Consider the following 24,546-nt stretch of genomic DNA (forward strand, 5'->3'; position numbering starts at 1 on the left):
ATTTTAGTGGGGTTTTGGAAGGAAGCGGTAAAGCCAAGGATTTGCTTTTCCATGTCAAAATGCTGTATACGTTCAAATGTATCAGATTACCTGTATCAGATTACAGGCAGGAAAACTTTGTGAAGCGATGCAGTAAGTTTATGATTTGGGTAGCTACATTAAGTATATCTATTTATCTGAGATTCTTGTCATTTCAAGTGGTTTTACTACGTGAGATGGCAAACTATCTGAAAGTTCTGATAGAAAAAGAAAATTTAAAACATATAAACAAAAAGATCATGCTGCTTCTGTCATCTTGGCATTGTAAGACATTAAAGTTTATAATTTAAATATTTCAAAACTGTAAATAACACTTTTAAGTGGCGAGGAAAAACTCATGTAAATGTACCTTATTTTCCTTGTGAAAGGACTATTAAAAAGGTGGATCGTGGTGATTTTCTAGATGCAGAACAAGGTGGATATGACAAAATAAAGCCGAATATGCTAAAAGACAGCACCACAAGGATGGTTCACATCTAACAGAAAAACCACATCCAAAGACAGATGAGGTATTTTTTCTTTAATACCTTCACTTTTTTTCCACACAGCCCCTGCTAAACCCCCTTACCTCTGATAGTTGTCAATCTGTTCTCTTATCTTTGACTCTGTTGCTATTTTGTTAGTTGATTTTGTTCATTAGATTTTACATATAAGTGAAGTCGTATGGCACTTGCTTTCTCTGACTGCTGTATTTCATTTTAGCATAATACTCTCCAGATTTGTACATGCTGTCACAAAGTTAAGACTTCCTTCTTTTTACAGCTGAGTAGTATTCCATTGTGTAAATGTACTATAGGTGTTTTATTCACTCATCTACTGATGGGCGCTTGGGCTGCTTCTAAATCTTGACTATTGTAAATAATGGTGAAATGAGCATAGGGGTGCATATGAGTATGTTCTTTCAAATTAGTGTTTTGGATTTCTTCAGATGTATTCCCAGGAGTGGAACTGCTGCGTCATAAGGCAGTACCATTTTTAATTTTTTTCAGTTAACTCCATATTGCTTTCAACTCATACACAGGCAACAGTATTATCAGAGGGAAAGGGGGTAGGGGAGATAGAAGAGGGTAAAGGGGGGGATAAATGGTAATGAAAAGAGATTTGACTTGGGGTGGTGAACATACAATATAATATACAGATGATATATTATAGGATTGAACATCTGAAACCTATATAATTTTACTAACCAATAAAATTGTTAACCACAATTTATGTGACCCCAGTAAATTCAATGGAGAAAACAAAGACTGATGAATGGAATGGTGCAACTAGAATAAAGGTCTTCAGAGGGCATGCCCCAGTCCTGAAGTCCTTTGCCTAAAGTCCTATGCCTTTTAATATTTAAATTGAGGCACATAACTACATTGATAGAATACTGAACAATTTGGGTGATAAATAGGATGTCAAAAAAGAGGGAGAAGACTAAACAATATACAAAGTCAAGAGCAATAGGATTTGATCAATTTCACTACAGGCTATTGTAAGATGGATTTAACAGGGCTAAAAGTACAGCCTCATACATAAGTCTAAAATATTATCTATTTACTATATGTCAAGAATTGCGCTAATGAACTGTCATACTATCAGAATCCACAGGACATCCCAATGAACTAGGTGTTTGTTATTAAGCTCTCAATTTATAGATTGAAAAAAATGGAGGCACAGAGCCTGCAGAGTGATTTATCGGAGATCACACACCTATAAATACCTAGGCCTCTGACTCAGTCTACAGGCTTCACCTGTGCGCTCTGCTGAGGAAGTCAAACAGTCCTTCCCAGGTGCCACTCGGTGCGCCCTCATCACTGACACTGTCCAGGTCAGAAAACTGGGGTTGCCGGAAGATCTCACAATTCTATAATGAAATTAAAGGAATTTGAGGTTTTTAACTAGAGAAGACAAAAAAGTAATATTCATTTCTTTGTTCATCTGGAAATTATCTTTATCAGCTCACTGTCAAACACTGTTCAGAACTCCTTTAGAGGCGGCTGGAAGAGATGAGAGGTAATTAGGGCACACACACAAATAGGTTAGCTGTATTGTTTTAATACCCAATGTTTACTTGTTTTAATGTTAAGACAAAGGGACAATAGAATTGATAAATTTTCAAAGAAAAGTACCTTGCTTTCATATATGTTTCCTTAATAAAAATACTATAGTGGATGCTACATATTAAGTTTGGGGGAACATAAATAATACTAAATCTATCTTAGGTATATCTTCAGATGTTCATAAGCAAAAATTCAAACTTGTTTTTTAATTTTTTAAAATTTGCTAGCTACCCTAAAGTATAGCTTCAAATACAAGCATCATTCAATTATTATGAAGAGCTGTTTTTATTCTATTTAAAACCTTTAAAATAAAATTAAAGAAAGTGAACAATAAAAAAACTGCACAGGATATTTTTTATGAATTCAGCATTATCTTCACTTCAAAACTTCCCTTTGATGGGATTTGCTGTTTGTTTTAACCCAGGCACACTGCAGGAAGCTGGATTTGCTGATAAGCAGTTTTTTCATTTCGGTACAAAATTAGCAAGGTGATTAATACTTTTAATTTCCAGGAGTCTAAATTGTGCAAATGAACTACAACTTTCCTCCTCCTCTGCCTTTGGTGCGTCTTCTCAAACGGAGTGATGGGGCACAGTCCCGTGTGGAGACCCACGGACTGTGTGTCAGGAGCCTGCTTCCAGTGAGAGGCTCATGTGCAATTGTAGTAAAATGCTGGGCCTAGCCCTCCATTCTTTTATTACACTTCTTGTCCCGGTGCATTTAGGTTGACAAAGGGGCACGGTTCTGTCTGCCCTCCAGAATCCATCTAAGTAGGGTTGTTAGTCTTTGTAAAGCTTTTTGAGTGCTGTGGAATAGTGATATATAAGTAGAGTATTTAACACCACACCAAAACCAAACCAAACCAAACACCAATATGATCATTTTAAATTCTATAGAATACTAATTTAAAAGTGAAGGCCTCATTCATCCCTGGCTGGGTGGCACATTTTGTTGCAGCGTCTTCCCATACACCAAAAGGTTGCAGGTTCGAATCTCCGTCAGGGCATGTTCAGAGGGCCACTGATTGCTGTTTCTCATCCCTCTCTCTCTCTCTCTCTCATCAATAAAAATGTTTCTTCAGGTGAAGATTTTTTAAAAAGTGAAGACTTTGTTCTAAGATGCGTGTGTGTGCCTTTTGGGGGGTTGCTCCCCCAAAGGCTGACTTTTCCTTACAGGGCTCCCTTGTTCCATCCACTGCTTTAAAGTGTTTCATGAGCTGTGGGCTTTCAGAATGCTTACTCCCAGGCATCCTTCATTTTAAATGACTAATTTTTTGCCTTACAACTGTATTATAATTCTAGCTTAGAGACTCGAGCCCCATTTACAAAGTAAATGCATCTTTGCTATGACCAAATATAAATGATACGTTTACCTGTTTGGGGACCCAGAGGCTTGTCTTCCCTCTGAATTTGTCAGGAATAACAGCAACCCAGTTCAATGTGAATACTGATAGACATGTGCCAAGAAGGTGAAAAAATAATTTTGCTCAGTTTTTTCCCTTTTATGTGTTGTACCAAGCAAGGCTGCTGGTTTAAAGTAGCTCACAGAAATGATCCAAAAAGTTAGGATTTTAAATAGGAATTAAACTTTAATGCAGTGGTTGGTTAAAGACAAAGTTCATAATTCAGCTTGAGTTTGATTTATATTCATATATTCTTACTGATACATATTCATATATTCTTCACATATTCTTAATAATATGTGTATTATTTCTAATGTAGCAAATATCCTCTCAAGGGCAAAACCACGTATTCGTCCATGTTAAAATAGAGGGAAGAGTCAAATTTAAATAGATTTCTCATTCCTGCTCCCTTCACATAATTTTCTATTCTATTCTAGAAATGTGTAGGAGATAGGATCTGTGCATTCATATAAATTGGAATGAGTAAAACCTGTAAAGACTATCTTATTTCTCATCCTAATTATTTTTTCAAAGGATTAGCAAAGCTTTAATTTTTAAAGCAAAAATGTTGGCAAGTATGTTTAGGTGCTAACAGACTCTGCTAATATTGGTAAATCAAGTCTTCATACACTTCAGGTGGAAAACTCAACTGCCTCTAGAGGCCAGGCAAGGTACATGAATGTGTGAGGAGATGCAGCTTCAGGACGTGCACATTTAAGAGGGCATGCCCCATTGAAAAGCATTCCAATGCAAAGATTTCCCAGCACTCTGCAACCAAAGCTCTTCTGCAGTCTGCTACTCATTTGTCATCGCTACTATATACTTTTGATATACCTGGATTTACTGGACTAAGAAATGAATGATTCGATTCTTATTTTCGTTTCTTTTCAGAATACTGGAGCACTGCTTTTCTGACTTGCGGAATCAAGTCATACGTTATAGTGCAGGGGTACACCGAATTATTCCTGGCAATACTTATAAGACCTAATGAGTGTGATTCATCTTTGCATTGGACTCTGTTGCCACAGCGATAGCCCAGGTCCCACATCTGGGCTTCCCGAACAGGGGCTGTTGACTTATTTAATACAAAAGTACCCACCACATGTATGTCATATTTGAGGTTCCAAGAACACGAGGCCTGGCCCTGTCACAAAGACAAAGACTCAGGCTCTCTTCCTTCCTGAGAGGGTTGCTGAGGAGGGGAGAAAGGGAAGGATTTTGTAGCGGGCAGCCCTGGTGTTTATCCCGTCAGTCTTGCATGGGGGTGAATTTGGGCTGTTAATGTGTCTGTCTTCATGCTAAGTAAGATATGTAACACTTTTTGGAACCTGCCTTACTGGATGCCTCCATAATTAAGAGATCACTGTCAAATTCTCTACAGTGCTTTCATATTCAGAGAAAAGTAACAAGGTAAACAAAGAAACAAAAGAGATGCACACACACGTGTGAAAGTTTGATTTCAGAACAGAGTACACACATGTAAGCTTGGTCGGCACTTTACAGCTAATGAATATACGGTACTTTTCAAGAAGCCGCTCATTAATAACTGGTTTCCTGCTCATCATTAAAAAGCACTTATTAGTAGTCTAATTACAGATGGCCTCGATTAGGAGATATGCACAGGGTATGCCTGCATAAATCACTGGATTCTGTAAGAGCTTTGTCTCTAAAGCAGAAAAAAATTTAAATCTACCACATTTTTCAGACTGTAAGACACACCTGGGTTTTAGAGGAAGAAAATAGGGAAAAAATTTTTGAAGCAAAAAATGTGGTAAAATATTTAATAACATAAATAACATTAATATTTCACCGATGTAAATGTAAACAGAACTCAACAGCAGCATTAACCACCATTATTCCTCCCAAATTTGGGTCGGGGGGGGAGTGTGTCTTAGAGTCCAAAAATACGGTATATAGTATTCTCATCTCACAGTATTTATTACAACTAAGCAAATATTTATAAAAAATACAAGATTAAGGGTTTTTTTAAAGGATAGATGTTATGGTGGGGGGGGTGGAGGTACATCACACAAACTACTGAATACTTTCCTGTTGGACAGTAACGTCATAATAGTCTGTTATCTATGAAAGAGCACAGCACACGCCAACAGACAATGAGGCTAATATTTGCCTTTCTTTTCGAATTCCGGTATTTGTACTCTCCACACTTATCACTGATTTCAGATGACTCACATTTCTTTATATTTTGATATAAAATTTCATTTTGTGTAAGCATTATCTATACTACATGCACTATACAGGAGAGAATCTATACCAGTCTCCTGGAAATAAAAATCATGTAATTAAAAACTAAATGAATGAATAGAATTATTGACCCTATTTCAAATCTTTAAATAAAACTCAAAGATAATTTGTTTTTCACTTAAAAATTATTGAAAGTAGTTATATATTTTGCACTTATAGATACACTTTAAGTGCTAAGCCTTCAGTAGTTTGGTTGGTAAACTATTAGGTAGTTTACCTAATAGTTTACTAGGTAGTTTACTGGAGTTAACCCAAGTTATGGGTTGAATTTGTTAATGCAAAGGAACCAGCACTTGATGATTTGGAAGATTTTCTAGAAAGCTTGCTTTGGATATGGGGTGTGGCTGGACAACCCTATTCTAGCTAAAGAGATTAGGTGTTTGGCTTAGTGAACCCAACCAACCATCTCAACAGAGGCTAGTGACAGAGGAAAGGCCATCCAGGAAGAATGTGTGAAAAACCCTCCTGTTAACCAGTACGGGTCACCTCACCCTCTCTAGGAGACTGACGGAGGTTTTGAGAATTTTATACCAGCTGGAAAAAAATGCAAGCCTGAACTGAAAGAGACAGAAAGGGGGTGGAATGAAAGAAGAATGATTGCTAGGGCAAAGCCAAAGGTGCAGAGACCAGAGTGGGCAGAGCTGACTGAGGCCAGCTGACCAGATGACCCTGGGCTGAGCGGGCACAGGTGGGCCAACAGGGAGGGGCTGCTGCCCAGGTGCACTGGAAGGACAGAGTTGGGGCCACAGTATATTATTCTCAGGACCTGGCATCTAATGGAATTTATCCTTCTGGGTTTTGGACTTGCTTGGGACCTGTAAACCCTTTTTCTAAAACCCCATTTCTCTCTTTTGGAATGGGTACACTATGCCTGTTCCATCGTTGTATTTTGGAGGCATATCATTTGTTTTCTAGGTTTCATAGCTCCACAGATGGAAAGGAATTTTGCCCTAGGGTGGACCATACTGAGTCTCACCCTTATCAATATTAGCTTATTTAAAAGATAATATTTGAGACCTTTTGAGGTGAATATATGCAGGTGAGGTTTTAGGATGCAGCATTGATGCTGTAGTGGGATAGGACTTCTGATGAAGCTGGGATTGGTGGATGTATTTTACAAGATATGCTTTTGTCGAGGAGGGCAGAAGGGTGACTGTCACTGATTAAACTGTCCCCCAAAATCATATGTTGAAGTCCTAGCCTCTGATACCTTATTTGGAAATAGGGTCTTTGCAGATGAAATCTAGTTAAGATAAGACCATACAGAATCAGAGTGGGTGCTAGTCCAATATGACTGGCGTCCTATAAGAAGAGATGTAACAGCTAAAAATTGTAGTGGGGGATTTTAACCCACCCTGCCATTCTTCTGACATTGTTTCTGTAAGTTCTGACTCTAATATGTAGCTTGCAGGTAACTAACATGTTTATGTAAGAATCCTAGGAACTAAACTCCAAAAGATACAGACTCCGACCTTCAGGCATCCTACTTCTGGGGGATTTGCTGACCTTCATCCATGCAGACAGGATGATGTGGAGCCAAGATGCCTAAGCCAGGCTGATGCACACAGGACCATCACTTGCCTTATGGGAAAGGACGGTGCTCATCTGTAAGATGTGCACGCAGAGAACTTTTCAACCCCCTTCCTTGATCTCTTTGTTCTGCTCCCCTCTCCCTCCTTGTAAAAGTATCTTACTCCACTGAGAGGAGGAGAGGGGCTTCATGACACGAGTCCCCCATCTTCCCAGGAGATAGCCTTCCAACATGAGCCCATCTTGCAGGTTGCTGGCATCTGAATAAAACCACTTTCCTTTACATCAGCACCTGCCTCTCAAGTATTGGCTTTTTTAGCTGCAGGCAGCTGGACCTGCATTCGGTTAAAGACACAGACACAGAGAGAAAATGGCCATGAGGAGATGGAGGCAGGAGGGCTGCCCCATGCCAAGGGATGCCTGGGGCTACTGGAAGCTGGGAGAGGCCAGGAAGGATCCTCCCCTACAGGCTTTGGAGGGAGCACAGCCCTTCCAATGCCTTGAGTTTAGACTTCTAGCCTGCAGAGTTGTGCGAGAATAAATTTGGCAGCCTTGGTTTTAAACCGCCAAGTTAGTAGCGTTTTGTGATGGCAACCCTAGGAAACTAATACAGCCCACTACAGTGAACACCAGTTTTCTTTGGCCTTTCCACATTCATCTGCTTTCCCTCCCCCTCTTAGTAACTGTATCTGATTTTCCCTTACCACTCTTATTCCCTGATCTTTGCAGAGCTGACTATACCCATGCATCCAAAACTGAGCATGCAACCTATGCATATTCTGTTCTCCTGGCCTCAGCAGTTGCTTCAGGGATGAATGTGAAACCCAATCATAGTCCATGGGGAAGATGGAAAATGGGAGCTGCTGCAGCCACATTGCTAACCTGAGGGGCAACCTATGTGAGCATGGGTACAACAAATATGGAGCAGAGTCAAGGGAGCTGTGACAGAGACCCTGTTTACTCTGAGAATCACCACACACAATGCTGGCCCTACTGCTGGAAGTTTTAGTTACCTGGGCTTGTAAATTCCCTCTGCTTAAACTATTTTGACAACATTTTCTAACACTTTTAAGAGATTTTTGTGTTAGATTTCCCAATTCTTGGCACCATCCATGGTCACTTGCTTTCAGTAGTCACTGAATGCCGGATCACTCTCTCCTGAGTCCCTTCCAAACTTAAAATAAAAACGAAGTTAAGCTTTTGATCTGGTGTTTCGCTGATTACCTAATTAAGTGAAATGCTTTGAAAATTTTTAATTCAAGTTATCTCTGAGAAAAAAAATCAGTTAACCAGGTTTTCTCATCTCTAAACATGTACTCACTAGATACTTCCACATCTAGTGCTTAGTCTTGTAGGCTGCAGATTGCAACACAGAGGCCGTTAGTCAGTTCTATCTCAATTGTCTGAGGGAGCGGACACCTGTTCCTTCACTTTTTCTGGGAGGCATTACAGAGAAGAGTGTCTCTCTTCATATACAATACATGGATTTAGATTACATTGGCTATGCCTTCAATTTCTGTGCCATTTAGGTGAATGAATTTTATGTTTTTAAATACATTCTTAAAGATGTTAATTATAATGATAAATTAAATTTTCCATATTCTTGCATCCACAAAAGTTGTGCTTCCAAACTTTTTGGAAACCCCCCTAAAGCAATTTAAATGCTACATTTAAATTTAGTTTATCATGTGTTGTTTATTTTAAATGCATTTTTGTAATTTATGAAATGCTAGTTTGAAATTACTACAGAGTCAATACATTGCCTAAGTTTTCCTCAAACATTTAGCAAATACAAATTACTATTGTGATTATATTTCTATTTTTCCTTTCTCAGTAGCATTATATATATTTCATCAGCTCAAAAAAATGAAAAAAGTGCAATTTTTCATTTTCTTCTACAGGTGAAAATTCATATTGATTGAGAAACAAAGGAATACAAAATACACCCTCATGGATGTGGGTGTACTAATATTTTATAATTCTTATCTGATACCTATTTCATAATTCTATAAGGTTTAGAAAATATTTAGAAATTATTTAAGGTCATGATTTAGAATATACAGGTTCTCTGTTGATCATACATAGTATTAAGATTTCTATTCTTTGTTTCAGGTAAAATCATTCAAGATTATCATCCATCTTATCATTAGAATAGGAAATTGTTTTTCTGCTAACAATTATAGGTTATCAGCAGTTTATCTGAATGCTTAGATTATGCATGCATTAATAATTATAACTTTATAAAATGATTGAATAATGGTATATAATTTAATGTTGCTAATAAGACTTCAGTTTTGGGAGGATGTGCCACATTAACATCAAATTTAGCCTACTAAACCAAAAGTAATATTTCAGAATACCAATGAGTATTCCAGCAATAATCCCAAAGCTTTCTCTCTGTTTTAAACATATTGACAGATACTCTCTAGTTTATGTGGACATGATATATTTACATATCTGCACATATTTTTATACATAACTTTAAATAGCTATCCTTTGTGTATAAGACACAGCCATTGTAAGAACATACATATATTTGTAAATAAGAGTAAATATGGACAAGTAATTTATTTGCTGAGTACAAAGACAGCATACATAACACCACCACCAACAAAAAAAAACCCTACACCCAGTTTACAGCATCTCAACCTCTCTCTTGTCAGTAACACTAAAATATCTCCTCCCCGAGGAACAATACCCTAGAAACACAGTATCTACTTATGGTCAATGGCCCTGCAAATCATGCGAAGGCACATAGTTGTTATTGCCTTTAAACATGGACTTCTTATGGAATGAGTACTTAAAAATTAGACAAGCACTGAATAAAGGAGAAAGATGGCCACCAGTAAGTAACAATATACATACTTGTATATTCATGTTCAAATGTGTTGCATAGAGGGCAGTTCTTCCTCCATAGCTTGCAGTAACACTTATAACAAGCTGCTCTCTTCAGCCTGCTGCTATGACAACTCTCCAGGGGCAAAAGTCAGGTCAGCTCCCAGCATCTGTGTGTGGCTATAATTGCTTTGTCAGAAACCTAATAGCTGCCGCCTTTTCCACACTGAACAGTGAAAAGCAAGAGTGTTCAAAGAACAAAATGTTGAGAAATTCTTTGTCCCCTCCCCAACCTACACCCTTGGTTCTTATCACATTGTATTTGTGATTTTCTCTATTTGATGCTAAATTTGTGTTTACTAGGCTGTCAGACAACATTTCAAATTGCTCTATTTAGACACATCTTAACCATTCTCTGGAAGCATTTCTATTGTGTTAGCAGGCATCTCATTAAAAGGCTCTTTCCTTCCCTGAAACTCAACTTTTTGCCATGCCACATGAAACCACATATGGCTATTTATTGAGTGGTTACCCAGCTCCTAGTATATAACTAGGTATCTTTTGGGGTTCAAAGTGATGAAAAGGCAAAACTGTTTGAATCCTACAGAGTGCTACAAAATTGTAGACTCAATATTCTAAAAGACACCTGGAGGCCAATACAGTGGTAGGTGGGATTTACAATGAAGTCCTAAAATATGTTGTGCTGGTAGGTGTTGCTACATAGAGAACGAGGAAAGGGACTTGGTTTTGAGGGCTGAGATTTGATGCAGGAAGCACTTCTTAAAGCATGTCTTACTTCTTCTTAAGTATGTCTTAAGGTGGGTGTACAAATAAACACGGAAGCAGAACTGGTGCCCACAAAAAGCCTGGGCAAGGACACACTGGTGGAAAGAGTCAGGGTGTGTTTAGAGGATTAAGTATCCTACATTCACACCCTCTAAACCCCCAAATTGTCACTATATAGAAAGAAAACAGAAGCAACAATGAAGAACACATTTCTTCTTTCTATAATTTTTCATCATAAATATTAATAGTAATGACATATCCTCATTGAGTTTAGGGGAAAAGGTTATATGAAAAAATTTATGTGAAGTCACCATTAAAGTATAAGATAATACACACATTTTGGTATAATTATATATTCATGTTTCCCATATGTGTCCTGATTTATTTCCCAAATATAGTTGAGTTGATACTTTGAATGGTGGAGTTGAAATTTAAAACTGAATCAGGACATTTGAAATGGTTTCAACAAATTTTGTTCTTAGAATATAAATGATCAAATAAATGGTAGCTCAACAAATCAATTTAAGGTAAAAAAGTACAGAAAATATGCTGTAATTTTAATAACTACAGAAAATATTCTGTACTTTTAAAAGACTACCTTAAGTACAAGATTCTACTTAAATAATTTTTAACCCTGGCTGGTGTAGCTCAGTGGACTGAGCGTGGTCTGCGAACCAAAGTGTCGCAGGTTCGATTCCCAGTCAGGGTACATGCCTGGGTTGCAGGCCATAACCCCCAGCAACCTCACATTGATGTTTCTCTCTATCTCCCTCCCTTCCCTCTATAAAAATAAAATAATAATAATAATAATAATTTTTTTAAAAGAATGCATGGATATCTGGAAAGTTCCCCAGAAAGAAACTTCTTCCTCACACATATGACAACATACAAAGTTTCACAGCTCCATTGGTTTTCTCCAACTTGCTTCATAGGCAATAATAATAAATGATAGAAAAATGCAATTGAATTAATGTGACCTTCTGAGTTCTGCATCCAAAGTAGTACTCAAATTCTTCTTGCACATTATGAAGGTATGATAGCATTAAGATCTGAAATTTATGAAGCATTCTGATTTTCATTATTCAGGACATTAACCTGAAATCAAAAGGGAACTAAATTCTTTGTACTATATTGGTCTTTTTTTATCCTTTTTAAAGAGGACGTCTGCTTCTAGTGAAATATGGAAAAATCACAGAATAAACAAAGAAGGAAAGAAGGAAGGAAGGAAAATAACCTTTTCTAGGCCTGTTTCTTATATAAAGTACATTTATTGAATTAAGTGGTGTATAAGGTTCTCTGTAACTCCAATTTTTAAAAATGAGTCTAACATGTTCCACAGTAAACATGTTAATCATTTGAAAAAGAGGCTTTTCTATTGAAAAGTTGTGAACTAACAATCCCCAACTATAGCGACTTTGTGTAGATGCCCACATGTACGTACTTAATATAAGACATCCCACTGCTGCTAAGTCTCCAGGCCGTTTTCCAAAGGCCTGAATCAAAGACTCCTGTCTTCCCCTAACTCCTTGGGTCCTCCCACCTGAAAGCAGTTATGTGGCAAAGATAAAGAACCAGTGGGAAAGACACTGGTAAAGTGAAAAGCTCTAACTGCTGTTTTTCATGGCAATCACAACGCCTGCGGGATTGAGATGTGCTTCTCACTTACATCTACCTATTTTATTACCTAAGTTTACAGCCACGGCTCTGACCTCTTTGTACTTTTGCTCTCTGCCTTTTTTCTGGAACCACAACTTAAATCTCATACATTTTCTGGAGGATTTGGGAACAGGAGGCTGATCACAAGCCTCAGGATGAAAATAGTGTTCCTGCCATGTGCTAGAAGTGCCTCGAGTGTCCTTGAGCATCAGGGCCAAAACTAGCACCCAAACCAAAAACAAACAAAAAAATAAATAAATAAATAAAAGACCCAAAAACCAAAAACCATGGAATATTACTACAGAAGTGATTTAATGAGAAGTTTGATCTCAATGTAGGAATCTCACTGGACTTTCAATGTAATTGTGTAATTTAAATTGCCTTTTTTTTTGTCTTGCTTGCATTCAAGTAAAACATGAAAAAGGGCTTATAAATAAGTGTGGCTTGGTGTTTGATCTAAGCAGCAGTTTTCTCCTGATGAAGAGTGCAGGTAAAGACTCTTATTAAATAGCTTTGCATAAACTCCTAAAACAGTGAGAGGCATTCCTCCTTATATCCAAATAGCAGGGTGTAAATAAAAACAAATATAGCGTGTCCTTTAAACATCCAGAAACCATTGGGTTGAAGCAAAAGAAAATATACTGTGGACAAGGCAAAGAACACCAAGCTTCTTTGTGAAGATAAGAAACTTAGGAGGTTGAACAATTTCAGCAAAATTGGTTAGAAAAGATCAGCATTACTGGCAAGAGTATCAGAAAGTCAGACTCTCTTCAGCATTACATAAAAGAGGTAAATTACCAAGAAAACAATTTGACCTGCCTCTGAGATTTTCTCTAGGGCACACTCTATAAGATCCCCTGTTCTGAAATACCTATGCCTATAGCTAAAGCTCAAATGTCAGCACTGCACAGGACTGAGTGAAGATTAATAGATAAATCCATCATTAAACTTTATGATCAGAAACCTTTTGTCATGAAAGGAGGATGCACTGATATTTTGGGAAAGATTTCCACTGAAAATGAAAGTAAAATCATGTTAAAAGAAGGCTAATCCTCAGCTACCTAGAAAACCCAGCTGCACAGAGACCCTGCTTTCCCGAAGCCCTCAGTAACGGAGAACACCACCGTGCTTCTGGAGGCCTCAGGTCTCCTGGTCCCTAAGACATGAATCATGTCAAGCATCATAAATCACTAGGAAGCATAGTTCAATTTGTCAAGCTATTATATTATCTAATTTTATCATAAATTTGTGACTATGGCTAAATTTCCCCAATATACACAAAACTGTTTTTTCCAGAGTAACTAATGGGTTTTAAAGTGGCTAGATTAAGGAGAAAAGACAGAACAAGGAATGAACAAATTATGAGAAAATAAATTATAAAAATGAATATATTGGCATAAACCAAATATGTCAGATTCTTCATTTATTGGCAAAGACTAAAAATAATTGGTTGTAAAATAAATGATATTAACAAAAATGCTGTCTGCACAGACAGCCTAGTAAACCATATGTTCCCCTGACTTTGGCACTGAGATGTGTATCAACACATACATATTGAATTTCTCTGTCTGAATTCAAACCACCCACTTATATCCTGACATTTATCCACTTGAAATTAGTAACACCCTAAACTAAAAATGTACCTAAAGTTAAAAAAATTATTTCTATACAAATATAGGAGAATTGTCAATGAAGCCAGAACATGAAATAGAAAGTAGAATGAGTAACAGAAAGAGGGGGAAAAAAGATACATGGCACCCCAAAGAAATAAAGTTTCTCAGCTTCAGAGTCCCTGTCCACAAACTCGGAAAACCACTGGATGATCTACTGGTGTCACGGTACTACGAGGGACCAATAAAATGATGCAGTGTGCATCCCTCTTAGATATAAAATGATACATTATATTTGGAAAATATTTACATTAAGAAGCAACTTTACTCTTAAGAAAAAATGTAAAAATTCATTGTTTGATAAAAACCATAATGTCAGTGTTTTGGGACACCAAAAAAAGATAGAAAAAGGTATTTAAGGTAGGAAGAATAACTGTCTTTGTATACAGTTACACAAGCCAAAGCTATAGGAAAATACTAAACTTTGATTCCTCATTCAACTGAGCTAGTGCTGTGTCACGGGAAGAGTAGGTCCCAAATCACTCATTTTTAACTTAGAAATCTCCTGTAGCCATATGGTTATTGTATAGCAGATTAATCTTCATAATTACTATGGCATATGCTCAAATTAAATACTGTCACATTTAAATAGCAAATCTGAAACAACAGCTAGTAGAGAAATTCCTTGCTGAATCACGACCTCACCTTTGCCCTCGGTTTCATGGTTCTGAAGCTTCCTAAGAATTGGACATGTCACTTTCCTTCGCAGTCCTTACTGGCATGCACTTCAAATCACTTAACAGGGCTTATCAAACTCCCTGCACCATCTAGTTTAAACCTTCACATCCAGTTCCCTCTCCTTTCATTTCTTCCCAAGAATCTCAAGCTTCTCTCACAGGAAGTTGCTGGTATTAACACTTAAGAACTTTCCATGTTGCCCTGGACAACGTGGCTCAGTTGGTAAGAGTGTGGTCTTGTAGACCCAAGGATCATGGGTTTGATTCATAGGCACATACCCCCGTCTCTTCCTTCCTCTCTTTCTCTGAAAGCAGTGAAAAACTGTCCTTGGGTGACGATAATAAATAAATAAGTAAGTAAGTAAATAAATAAATAAGAACCTTTCATCTTTCAGGTTTTGAAATGCTCCAAGTGTCTGGAATATCATCTTCCACCATTTTTTTTCTCTCTCAAGATCTCCATTTTTCAGTTTGGCTCAAATAGTGCCTCCTCTGGGAAGGCCTCCTGGGATCCCAAGGAGGAATTAGGAGCACTCTCCATTGGCTCTCACAATAATCTGATCTCACTCTTATTAAGAAAACACAGTATCTACAAAGCCCTAAGTGAATCCAAGTAAATCAATACCTGCTACATCCCCCATAAAGGTTCTTCTACCAGTGTTTTCCAGCCCCTGCACTGCTCAAAATACCTGCCACGTAATGAATATTTGCCAAATAAACCACTTTAGGGCTTATTTATTTATTTGGGGGGGGGCTTATTTAGAAGTAATTTCCTCCTGTTAATTATTTTTCCTCTTACTTCTTTGTGATGTAGATACAAGGAACTACCTTGTTTCTTTGGAGTGCCATGTATCTTTTTTTTCCCCTTTCTGTTACTCATTCTACTTTACTATTTGATGTTCTGGCTTCATTGAGAATTCTCCTATATTTGTATAGAAATAATTTTTTAAACTTTAGGTACATCTTTAGTTTAGGGTGTTACTAATTTCAAGTGGATAGAGCAGTTCAAAAATCTTGGAAAAAATTAAAACTTGTCCCACTTAAAAGTTAAGGTCCAGACACATTATTAAGCTAAATGCCATTGAATGAACACAAATTTACAAGGGCATAATTTACTCACAAGATACCAACACAATTCAAGTAAAGAAGTATTTGCTATAAAGCAAATAAATACTCCACTGAAAGTATTTTAACCATGTTTCTCAAACATATGTAACATATACAATGAACTCAAATTTTAAAATTAGAATGGTAAATATGCCTTACAATTATCCATAAGTGATATTTCATATATCTGTAAAATATTTGATTTTGGTATATATTTTTACTTTTCCTTACTTTTTATGTTTATAAAATTTCTGTGTTTCTAAAATGTAATGTAACATGTAATATTTCCATATTTGTTTTATTTAAAAATATGAGTATAACCACTCCCAGTGTCTCTTCTGGTCTCATAGGTATGATGGTAGGTTTGCAGTGGTGAGAGGATTTGTAATCAAATTTCTCTGGAATTGTTTTACTAATTTGTCCACCTCTTGGTGCTCATGAATTCATGGTTCAACAACTGCTTGTGCTGTTTCCCATACAGAAAAATACAACCCCTGCTCCCTTAGAATGTGATGACTTGCTGAACAGGCCTCGGCATTTTAGGGCCCACGTGAGTAAGCAAAGCATTCCGTGCTCACTCATCACCACAACAGAAGAGTGCTGAGTCACCCCCTCTGATGGTTGTCAGAGCATATTTCTGAGTGATTTAAAATGATAAAAACATGAATTTTTAAAGATTATAGAGACTTATTTTTTTGTGGCATTCTATTGGTAGCAAAGTACTACATATTGTGGCATCCTTGTTGTAAATATCTAACAAGGAAATTTAATTGATGATGATTTTCAAATTATAAAGAATATGAACATAATCTCAGAAGATACTAAAAACAGCTGAAAAAGAACAAAGTATGAAATTGTACTTCAAAAATAGTACTGCAGTTAGAAATCAGATATGGCTTAGTTTTTTAGCTGGAGGCATAATTGATATGGCCTTTGACACTTAATTGCCTCATCACTGCAAAGAAATAAATTTAAACCAAAGGGCCTGCTGAAGCTATTTTTATCTTATGCCATGCAATTTTTACATCTAAGCTCCAGAAAACCTAATAAAAAGTAAAAGGAAGCAGGAATTCATGGAAAGAAAATTCATTTGATATGATGAGTTGCTAAACCTACAGAAAATTTGTGTGTTTTGAGCCTCAAAATCAATCTCTTCAACCAGGAGTAAGGGACTGACTTAAAAGTTCACTCTCAAGGAATTGATCTGAGAATTTGTAATTCTCATTTCTGCATTCAAATCCTAGACTGGTCTGTCCATAGGAGTGCAGTTCAAGGATTGTTACCACCCCTAGGGGACACTTGCTAAATATACAGCAGGTGATACAGGCACGAAGTGGGTGGGGAGCTCCTTTACGACGAGCTCTGACATACTTCCGAGTCCCAGCTGACAAAGCATCGTCTCTGTTTCCATGTGAACTTTAAAAAGACCTGCTGAATATTTTTATAGCTGAAAACTGATATAAAATTATGAGAGTCTAAAAGTTAACTTCATTTTAGGTACAATCATAAAGTTTTTATGCATGCTTTAAAATTTATATTGAATTATATCAGGAATACACTACCATACAAACCAAGGGAATATTGTACTATGTTCTGTATGGAACTTTACCAACAGTTTTTCACCATTTGGAAAATTTGTGTCATAGAATTCTGTGAGCTGCCACAACACACACACACACCAGACAACAGATGGAGCTGTTGCTTCCTCACTGATTTAAATGGACACCGTGTCTTCTAGTGATGTATTTCCACGTTTCCACACCATGGTGCAGGGTACTTCATTATATATTACTTTCCCTGAATGTACTGTTTGTATTAAAATCAGGGCATTATGTACATATTAAAGTTGTGAGCATAGATAATTTTAATGAACTATAAATTATATTTTAGGATCTGAAAGTGGGTATTTCAAGGTGTTTATTGTAAGAAGACATGCTGTTCTAGAGGGTTAGGAACTACTGATTAAGAATAAAAGATTCTAGAAGTTAAAACAAGCTTTTAATGAGCATATGCTTATAAAAACAGCTAAAATCCTTATTTTTGTAAGAATAAGGCAAAAATTAAGGGCACAGGCCTTATATATATTAAGAGCTTTAAAAGTTTACTGGTTTTTGACCCAATTCTCACAATTTACCCTTAAGAAATAATTGGCAAAGCATTCTTTTCACATGCAAATTATGCAAAAAAATCAATACTACATGATGAAGGATTAAGTGGCTTTAAAAATAATCGATAAGATTATATAGTGATACAGCAAATACTCATAACATTAAGCTAAATGGAAGGAAACTGTTACTATTTTTTTTTAAGCAGGAAGTTTGGCATAGAAAAAGTAGAAAAAACTATGCTATAAAATCAGGGATGGAACTACTAATAAATTGTATTCCTTATTTATACATTTCCCAAATTATCAAAAATAAACCTACCTGTCTGAAAAGATTTTTTCAAACACAACAATAAACAATTTTTAAAAGCATAAGGATCAGGTCAAAGTGGGCACCCACCCTGAGCAGCTCTGTGACCCCAGAGATTTTGGCCTCGGCCTCTCCACTTGGTCACAAGTCACGTCAATCATAGCAAACAGGCTTGCTAAACACCTTGCACGGTGTTACACCACAAATGTTTCTGCTATTGCTGGTGCTATTAGTATTATTATTAATGAGCAAAATAAAGCCCGTTCCAATTAGGTCACTTGGGAAGAACATTCTACCTCAAACAGTTTAAAATTAAACATGTTACAAAGGAAATGCAGTACGTTTCAAGAATCACCATAGAACAGTACTTTGTTTTTCTTATACAGTATATTTTCTTTTTGGATAAAAGGACTACCCTGAAACACGTATTGAAAGACTCAGAGATTTTTCTCCAAAGTACTTTATGTATGAAAGGCAAATAGTAAGAGTGGAAGAAAAGCTGAGGATAACTGAGAGCAGGGGCTTGGTGTGTGGCTGCAAGACCACGGGAATATGTTCAAGTTCAATCTCAGTTACTATGACATTGTTTGAACTTCAGGGTGAAAAGTCTGTGTGAAAACTGACATTCCACTTAGATGGCTATATTTTATAATTGGTACCTACAATTATGTTGCTTTTAATAACATCCCCACCCCTCAGTGCCCTAACACAACAAAAGAGAAGTCACGAAGAGATACAGGTTGCCTTGAATTCACCCCCACTACGGAAAACGGAGGAACAAGAACTACGGGCTTACTGAAGGTTTTCAGATCCTGGGCCCACGGTTTCATGCTGGTTTCCTAGCTGTGATTTTGTTTTGCAACTTAGTGATCCATCCGTTTTCAGTATTTTTTTTCCTGCTTCCTCACCTTTTATTAGGTCACAAGCAACTAACATGCCATTTCCTCTCCCCCCAACCAGTGTTCTTTTTAATAGAGTCAAAGTGTCACATCACACCCTACCATTGATTTCCCATCTGTCCTGTCACCACAGTGTCACCCTGCACTCAGGCTATGTTGTCCTTTATGAAAGCTGCATGTGCTGCACTGCTGCTGGGGAGCCGCTTGTCCATTGGTTTAACATGACCTGGTCCATAGAACTATGCCCTAATTTGACTGAAAGCACCGAATGGAGATAAGATGCTAAAGAAACTTTCACATTATCTATAAACTTCAGCCAGCCTAGGGAGGGATACAATATATGTCATCTCTCAAAAACAGCAAACAGATGGGAGTAATCACCAGCAAGTAGCTGGTTGTAATCTCTCTCACTTTCTGCCTCTATTTAGATAGATTGTAAACAAGAACATTAAGATGCCTTTGTTTTTAAGGAAATAGTAATGAAAGAATGTCCAAATAATAAAAAGACATTCTTTTTAACTGAGCTATGTCAGAAAATTATAAAAGTGAAGTCTGATATTGCCCATCTTTTTGAATTGTCAGAGTGTGGAAGAATATCCTAGATAATGTAAAAATCCTAGATTTTCATGTTAACAGGAAAGCAATGCTAAATATATTCTATCTATAACGCACTGCAGACTGACCCCAGGCCTGTGACATCTAGTTCCTGATGAAGCAAAGGCACCTGTCCTTGCCACTGGCTTGCTTCAGGGCTGCGGCTGCGTAACAAGCCTCCTCCGGACTCTGGTGCAAGGTGGACTTAGGTCATAAGGCGTTTAACACATCCAAAACACCTTTCATTTTCATAGCTAGAAGAGCATTATAAAATGCAATTAATTCACCAAGCTTCTTTAACTCAGAAGAGCATACATATTAATAGCCCTAGACATGGCTAACCATGGGCAGCAAGCTGTTAGATGAGTGGTTTGATAGAATCCAGGTTTTAACTGTCCAGTTTTTGAACTTCCATGTACCTACAGAAAGGTGGGGGCCCAGGGAAGAGTCTCTGAGTCACTGGCAAATTCTAAGAATTATGAGTCATGTTAAGAATGTTCACAGCAAAAAGATGATCTCATTGCCAACACCCAAAAGAAGTCTGCCTATCTCTACTTGGGCAAAAGGAGGGCTTAGATCCAATGAGGACAGGGTGCCCCCATCTCCATGCTGTGGTGGAGAGTGCAAAATCCCTTGGTAGAAGCCTTTGTGTGGCATGCCAAATGAAATTTATAAAATTCATAGTAGGAACAAGGAGTTTAGATATTTTAAAATATCTTTAATATGGTTTAAAATAAAACCCCCTACTAAACCAGTGTTCACAGTGCACAGCCCAGCCCCTGGATGACGTGAAGCACTCTGGGAAGTTTATGACCTCTTTCCAGCTCACACTGAGACAAAAACATCATTTTTGGAATACCTTTGCTTCTGGAGAAATCTGGTTGGCTAGTTATGAAAGAGTGCAAAAATCTTTGTGAATAAAGCAGTTAGTTTTCCAATAGAAAGCTATACTGTCAGAAACTCCGTGAGCAGAAGCACAAAGGCTATGAATGAGCATGAAGAGGTTCTCCCTGAACGTGGGCTTCCCCCTGGTGAACATAAATGAAGAGGTACAGGACTGCGGAGAGATGGCAAGTCCAGGCTCACATAAGAGAACTGACACCCCGACTCGCTCATGCAGCTGAGCAATCTTGTAGAAATCATCCCACTTCTCTCAGCCTCAGTATCCTCAGCTGTGAACAAGAATAAGAAGACCTGCTCTCATGGGGCTGCAGAAAATACTAAATGAAAGAAATGTTGCAAAGTGCCTTTTAGGTTTCCAATAAACCATAGGGTGTATTTGTGTCATTTTTTTCCCTATCTCTCATGAGTCCCAAAGCCCACTAAACCCTTTTAGGGCCTGAAAAGAACATTACTATGAGGAGGGGGGGACAATACTCGACATCCCACATTCCCGGGTGACAAAGCCCTGCAATAAATGACTACTGTGTATGAAGACACAGAAAAAGAAATAGTTAACATGGGAGGTAGGGTCAAGGACCATTGGTCCCCACCCATTCTCATCCTAGGACAGTAGTAAGAAGTCACACTCCTCATTATTGCTAGCAGTTTTTCTTCAATGGGTTGAAGCTCTAGGAAGCAAATTTGAGCTCAATTTAAAGACCATCATACTGATTATAGCTGTCTGACAAGTGGACACGTCTTTTAGTAAATACCAGATCTTCAGTACTGGAAGTGGGATTTCCCTGCTGCTTGAGGTATTCAAGAAAATGATGAATATATCTTTAACAATATATAAAATTACTAAGTGCACTATGCTTTCACATGCACTGCCTTATTAAATCTTCTAGGTAAACCTATGAATTTGATATTTGTATCCTCGTTTTACAGATTAGGCCAACAGTGGTTAAGTAACTGACTACACATTGATGGAAGACCAGCTTTAAAGGATATTGTAGAGTGATATCATAAGTTAGTACATAACATGAATCAATCATAACAACTCTATATGACTGAAACTAGGCAGGAATATTCTAGAGTGTAGATTGGGTAGATACACGGCAAGATGACAACCAGGAGGGCCCACTCAATCTCAGAATCCTGCCATTCCAATTTCTAGAATTATGATCTCTCAGATTTAGTCTGAGTTTAAAACTCCTATTAAGAGATAGTACTATTAATGCTTTCTTTTTTTAGTTTTACTTGTGTCGATGCAACAGAAATGCTTCATCAGTTAGAATCTTTTCTAGGCTGAATTTATTGATGCTCACTATGTGCCAGGCAAAATGCTAAGTACATAACACCAATCTGTCATTTAGAGCTCTCACAACCACCCTGCAGAATTAGTTCTCTTGTTCTTGTTATCTTGCATATGAAGAAACTAAGCGAGAGAGAACTGAAATAGCTTCCTGAAGTTCACCTGATTAATAAGAGTAGAGCTAAGAATCAAAACCAGATGTATTTAACTCTACAATGTGCAATCTCAATCACTATGCTAAATGGTAGGGTGGGCAAACGTAGGTTTACAGTTGTTTGTATAAAATAATACAATAATTAATAAATAATAATACAAAAATAAACTCTGGATTTTGAAAACTCACAACTGTAAAGCTACTTTCGCCTCACCCTGTATAGTGCTATAATTCATTTTTAGTGAAATAAATTTTAGAGTTTAATAATGATAAAAATCTCAACTGGGGACACAAATATATGAATAAATACTGTTGGCAAAGAATTATCAACAAATTCAAAATCAGCTTTTTCATACACATTTTATCTGAGACTAATACTATTTCTTATTTAACTAAAAGCTTCATCTTTTGCATTAAAATTATTACCATATGCCATATTAATAATAATCACATAAAATTTTAAAATAATGCCATTCTGAAAAAAACTTTTCAATATTCTAAACCTGGAACAGAAAAACACTTTTACTATTTTTCTATTTTCTTTGAAGCTCACTGGCTCACAGGAAACACAAAATTGGATTAACCTTTACTCTTCTCACCCCAGTCTCAGTTAAAGATGGTAATCAGATGATCTGTTGTAAAAATAATTTAACAGGCAGATTACAGCTTATTTTATATGTAATATTTAAATTATGTCATAAAACAGGTCTTTATTAATACTTAAGAGGGCTACAGAGAAATAGAAAACCAGGCATGAGAAGGGCAGAGGGACAAATGTAGATAAACAAAGGGCAAAACCGAGTGAAACATCAATGAACAATGAACAAAAAATACATCCACACCACATGGAACTTAGGAAAGAGACACAAAAAGTTGATACTTAATGGGTATATAGTAAATGATTCACTAATGAAGAACTAAGTCCAGGATATAGATTTCATTATTTTCTATTCCTATTTTATGGATTTCTTATCTTTCAAATTAAGTTGCGCCTTTCCCATTCCCAGCACAACATATTGCCATTTAGCAGTCAGACCACAGGGAATTGAAGAGCAGCTCATGTCCATTAAAAATGAACACAATCAGGTCAGTATCATAACTAATCAGGTAAATTTACAAAACTATAAGTGATTATTTAGAACCTCTTCTTTGGATAATCGACCTTCAAATAGGATGCTAAACAAAATTATAACTCACAAACTTCACAACTGTCCACTTCTCGCCACAGGACATTTTTGTTCTTGTTAGATCTCCACTGACCTCATGAACATGCATTTTCAAGTTTAAATTCTTATTATAAAGACACAAAAATTCTATCTTTGTGTACTTCAAAGATAGTAAATGGTCCAGTAAACCATTTTTGCTCTTCTACATAAATCAGACTAAATTAACCGTATTTACTATAGCTGGTGTGCACCAGACCACAAGACTCCTTGGTACCTGTTGTCTATCCAGACGCATCCTCTTGGCGGCATTTCTACTCTCACTCTCACAGGCTGAAGCCAAGATACTCTCTGCAACTGCTGAAGTAAGGTGGGAAGGAATAGGTCGAGACTAGAAAAAAAGAGAGAGAGAAAACATGAAAAAATTATTAACAGTATCATTCACAGGCCAATGCTCTTCTCAGAAGAGCTCACAGGATGTGCAGGAATATCCATTTATTTCAACTCAACTTATTTCAATAAAAGGAGGAAATGGAAATTGCAAAGATGAAAAATGAAAGCTAGTTAGAGGTTAAAGCTCTAGTTGCTACACAGATCCATCATTCGTTCCCCTAACTCCACTGTCACCAGTATTCAGTCTGGGCCATTAACCTGGAGTTTGAACAGGCAGCGGAAAAACTGCTGACCGGATTTTGCAAATAAAAGAAGTTATTTAGTTCTTTTATAACATATGACAAAACAAAACAAAAACAAGTGACAGGGCTGAAACAGAGTTGGAAAAACTTGACAGACACTCAGACCATGTCAAACAATATTAATATGAAATATTATGAAGATTTACAGTGTAAGTTGTGATAACTGACATGACAAAATCCTCTAAGATACTTCAGTTTAAATACAAACTAAAAAGTCAGAAATAGAATACTGATATAACAAAAAATTGATGTTTTAGATATGAGATGTGTGTGTGCCTGTTTTATTTATGTTAATATTAATAGTACATGTTAAAAATCCATCTTCTATGTAGTCCACATGGAAATTAACTAACCTCCCCAACTAAGCTCCTAACTATAAACTGTTTTCAACTCTCCATATCATTTGTGATAATCT

General features: G+C 36.9%; 1 protein-coding gene across 3 annotated transcripts in view; it reads right to left on the reverse strand.

Annotated features, from left to right (window-relative positions):
- The window catches only part of NOL4 (nucleolar protein 4), a 288,625-nt gene that overhangs the window by 52,423 nt on the left and 211,656 nt on the right, over positions 1 to 24,546 (reverse strand). For all 3 annotated transcript variants that reach the window (XM_045850010.1, XM_045850009.1, XM_045850011.1), the window contains one exon: positions 23,714 to 23,827. In XM_045850010.1, the coding sequence (XP_045705966.1) occupies positions 23,714 to 23,827 (114 nt within the window). The remainder of the gene's footprint in view (positions 1 to 23,713; positions 23,828 to 24,546) is intronic.

Source organism: Phyllostomus hastatus, unplaced genomic scaffold (genome assembly GCF_019186645.2).
Source record: "Phyllostomus hastatus isolate PE091 unplaced genomic scaffold, TTU_PhHast_1.1 phas_contig_80, whole genome shotgun sequence".
Lineage (NCBI taxonomy): Eukaryota > Metazoa > Chordata > Mammalia > Chiroptera > Phyllostomidae > Phyllostomus > Phyllostomus hastatus.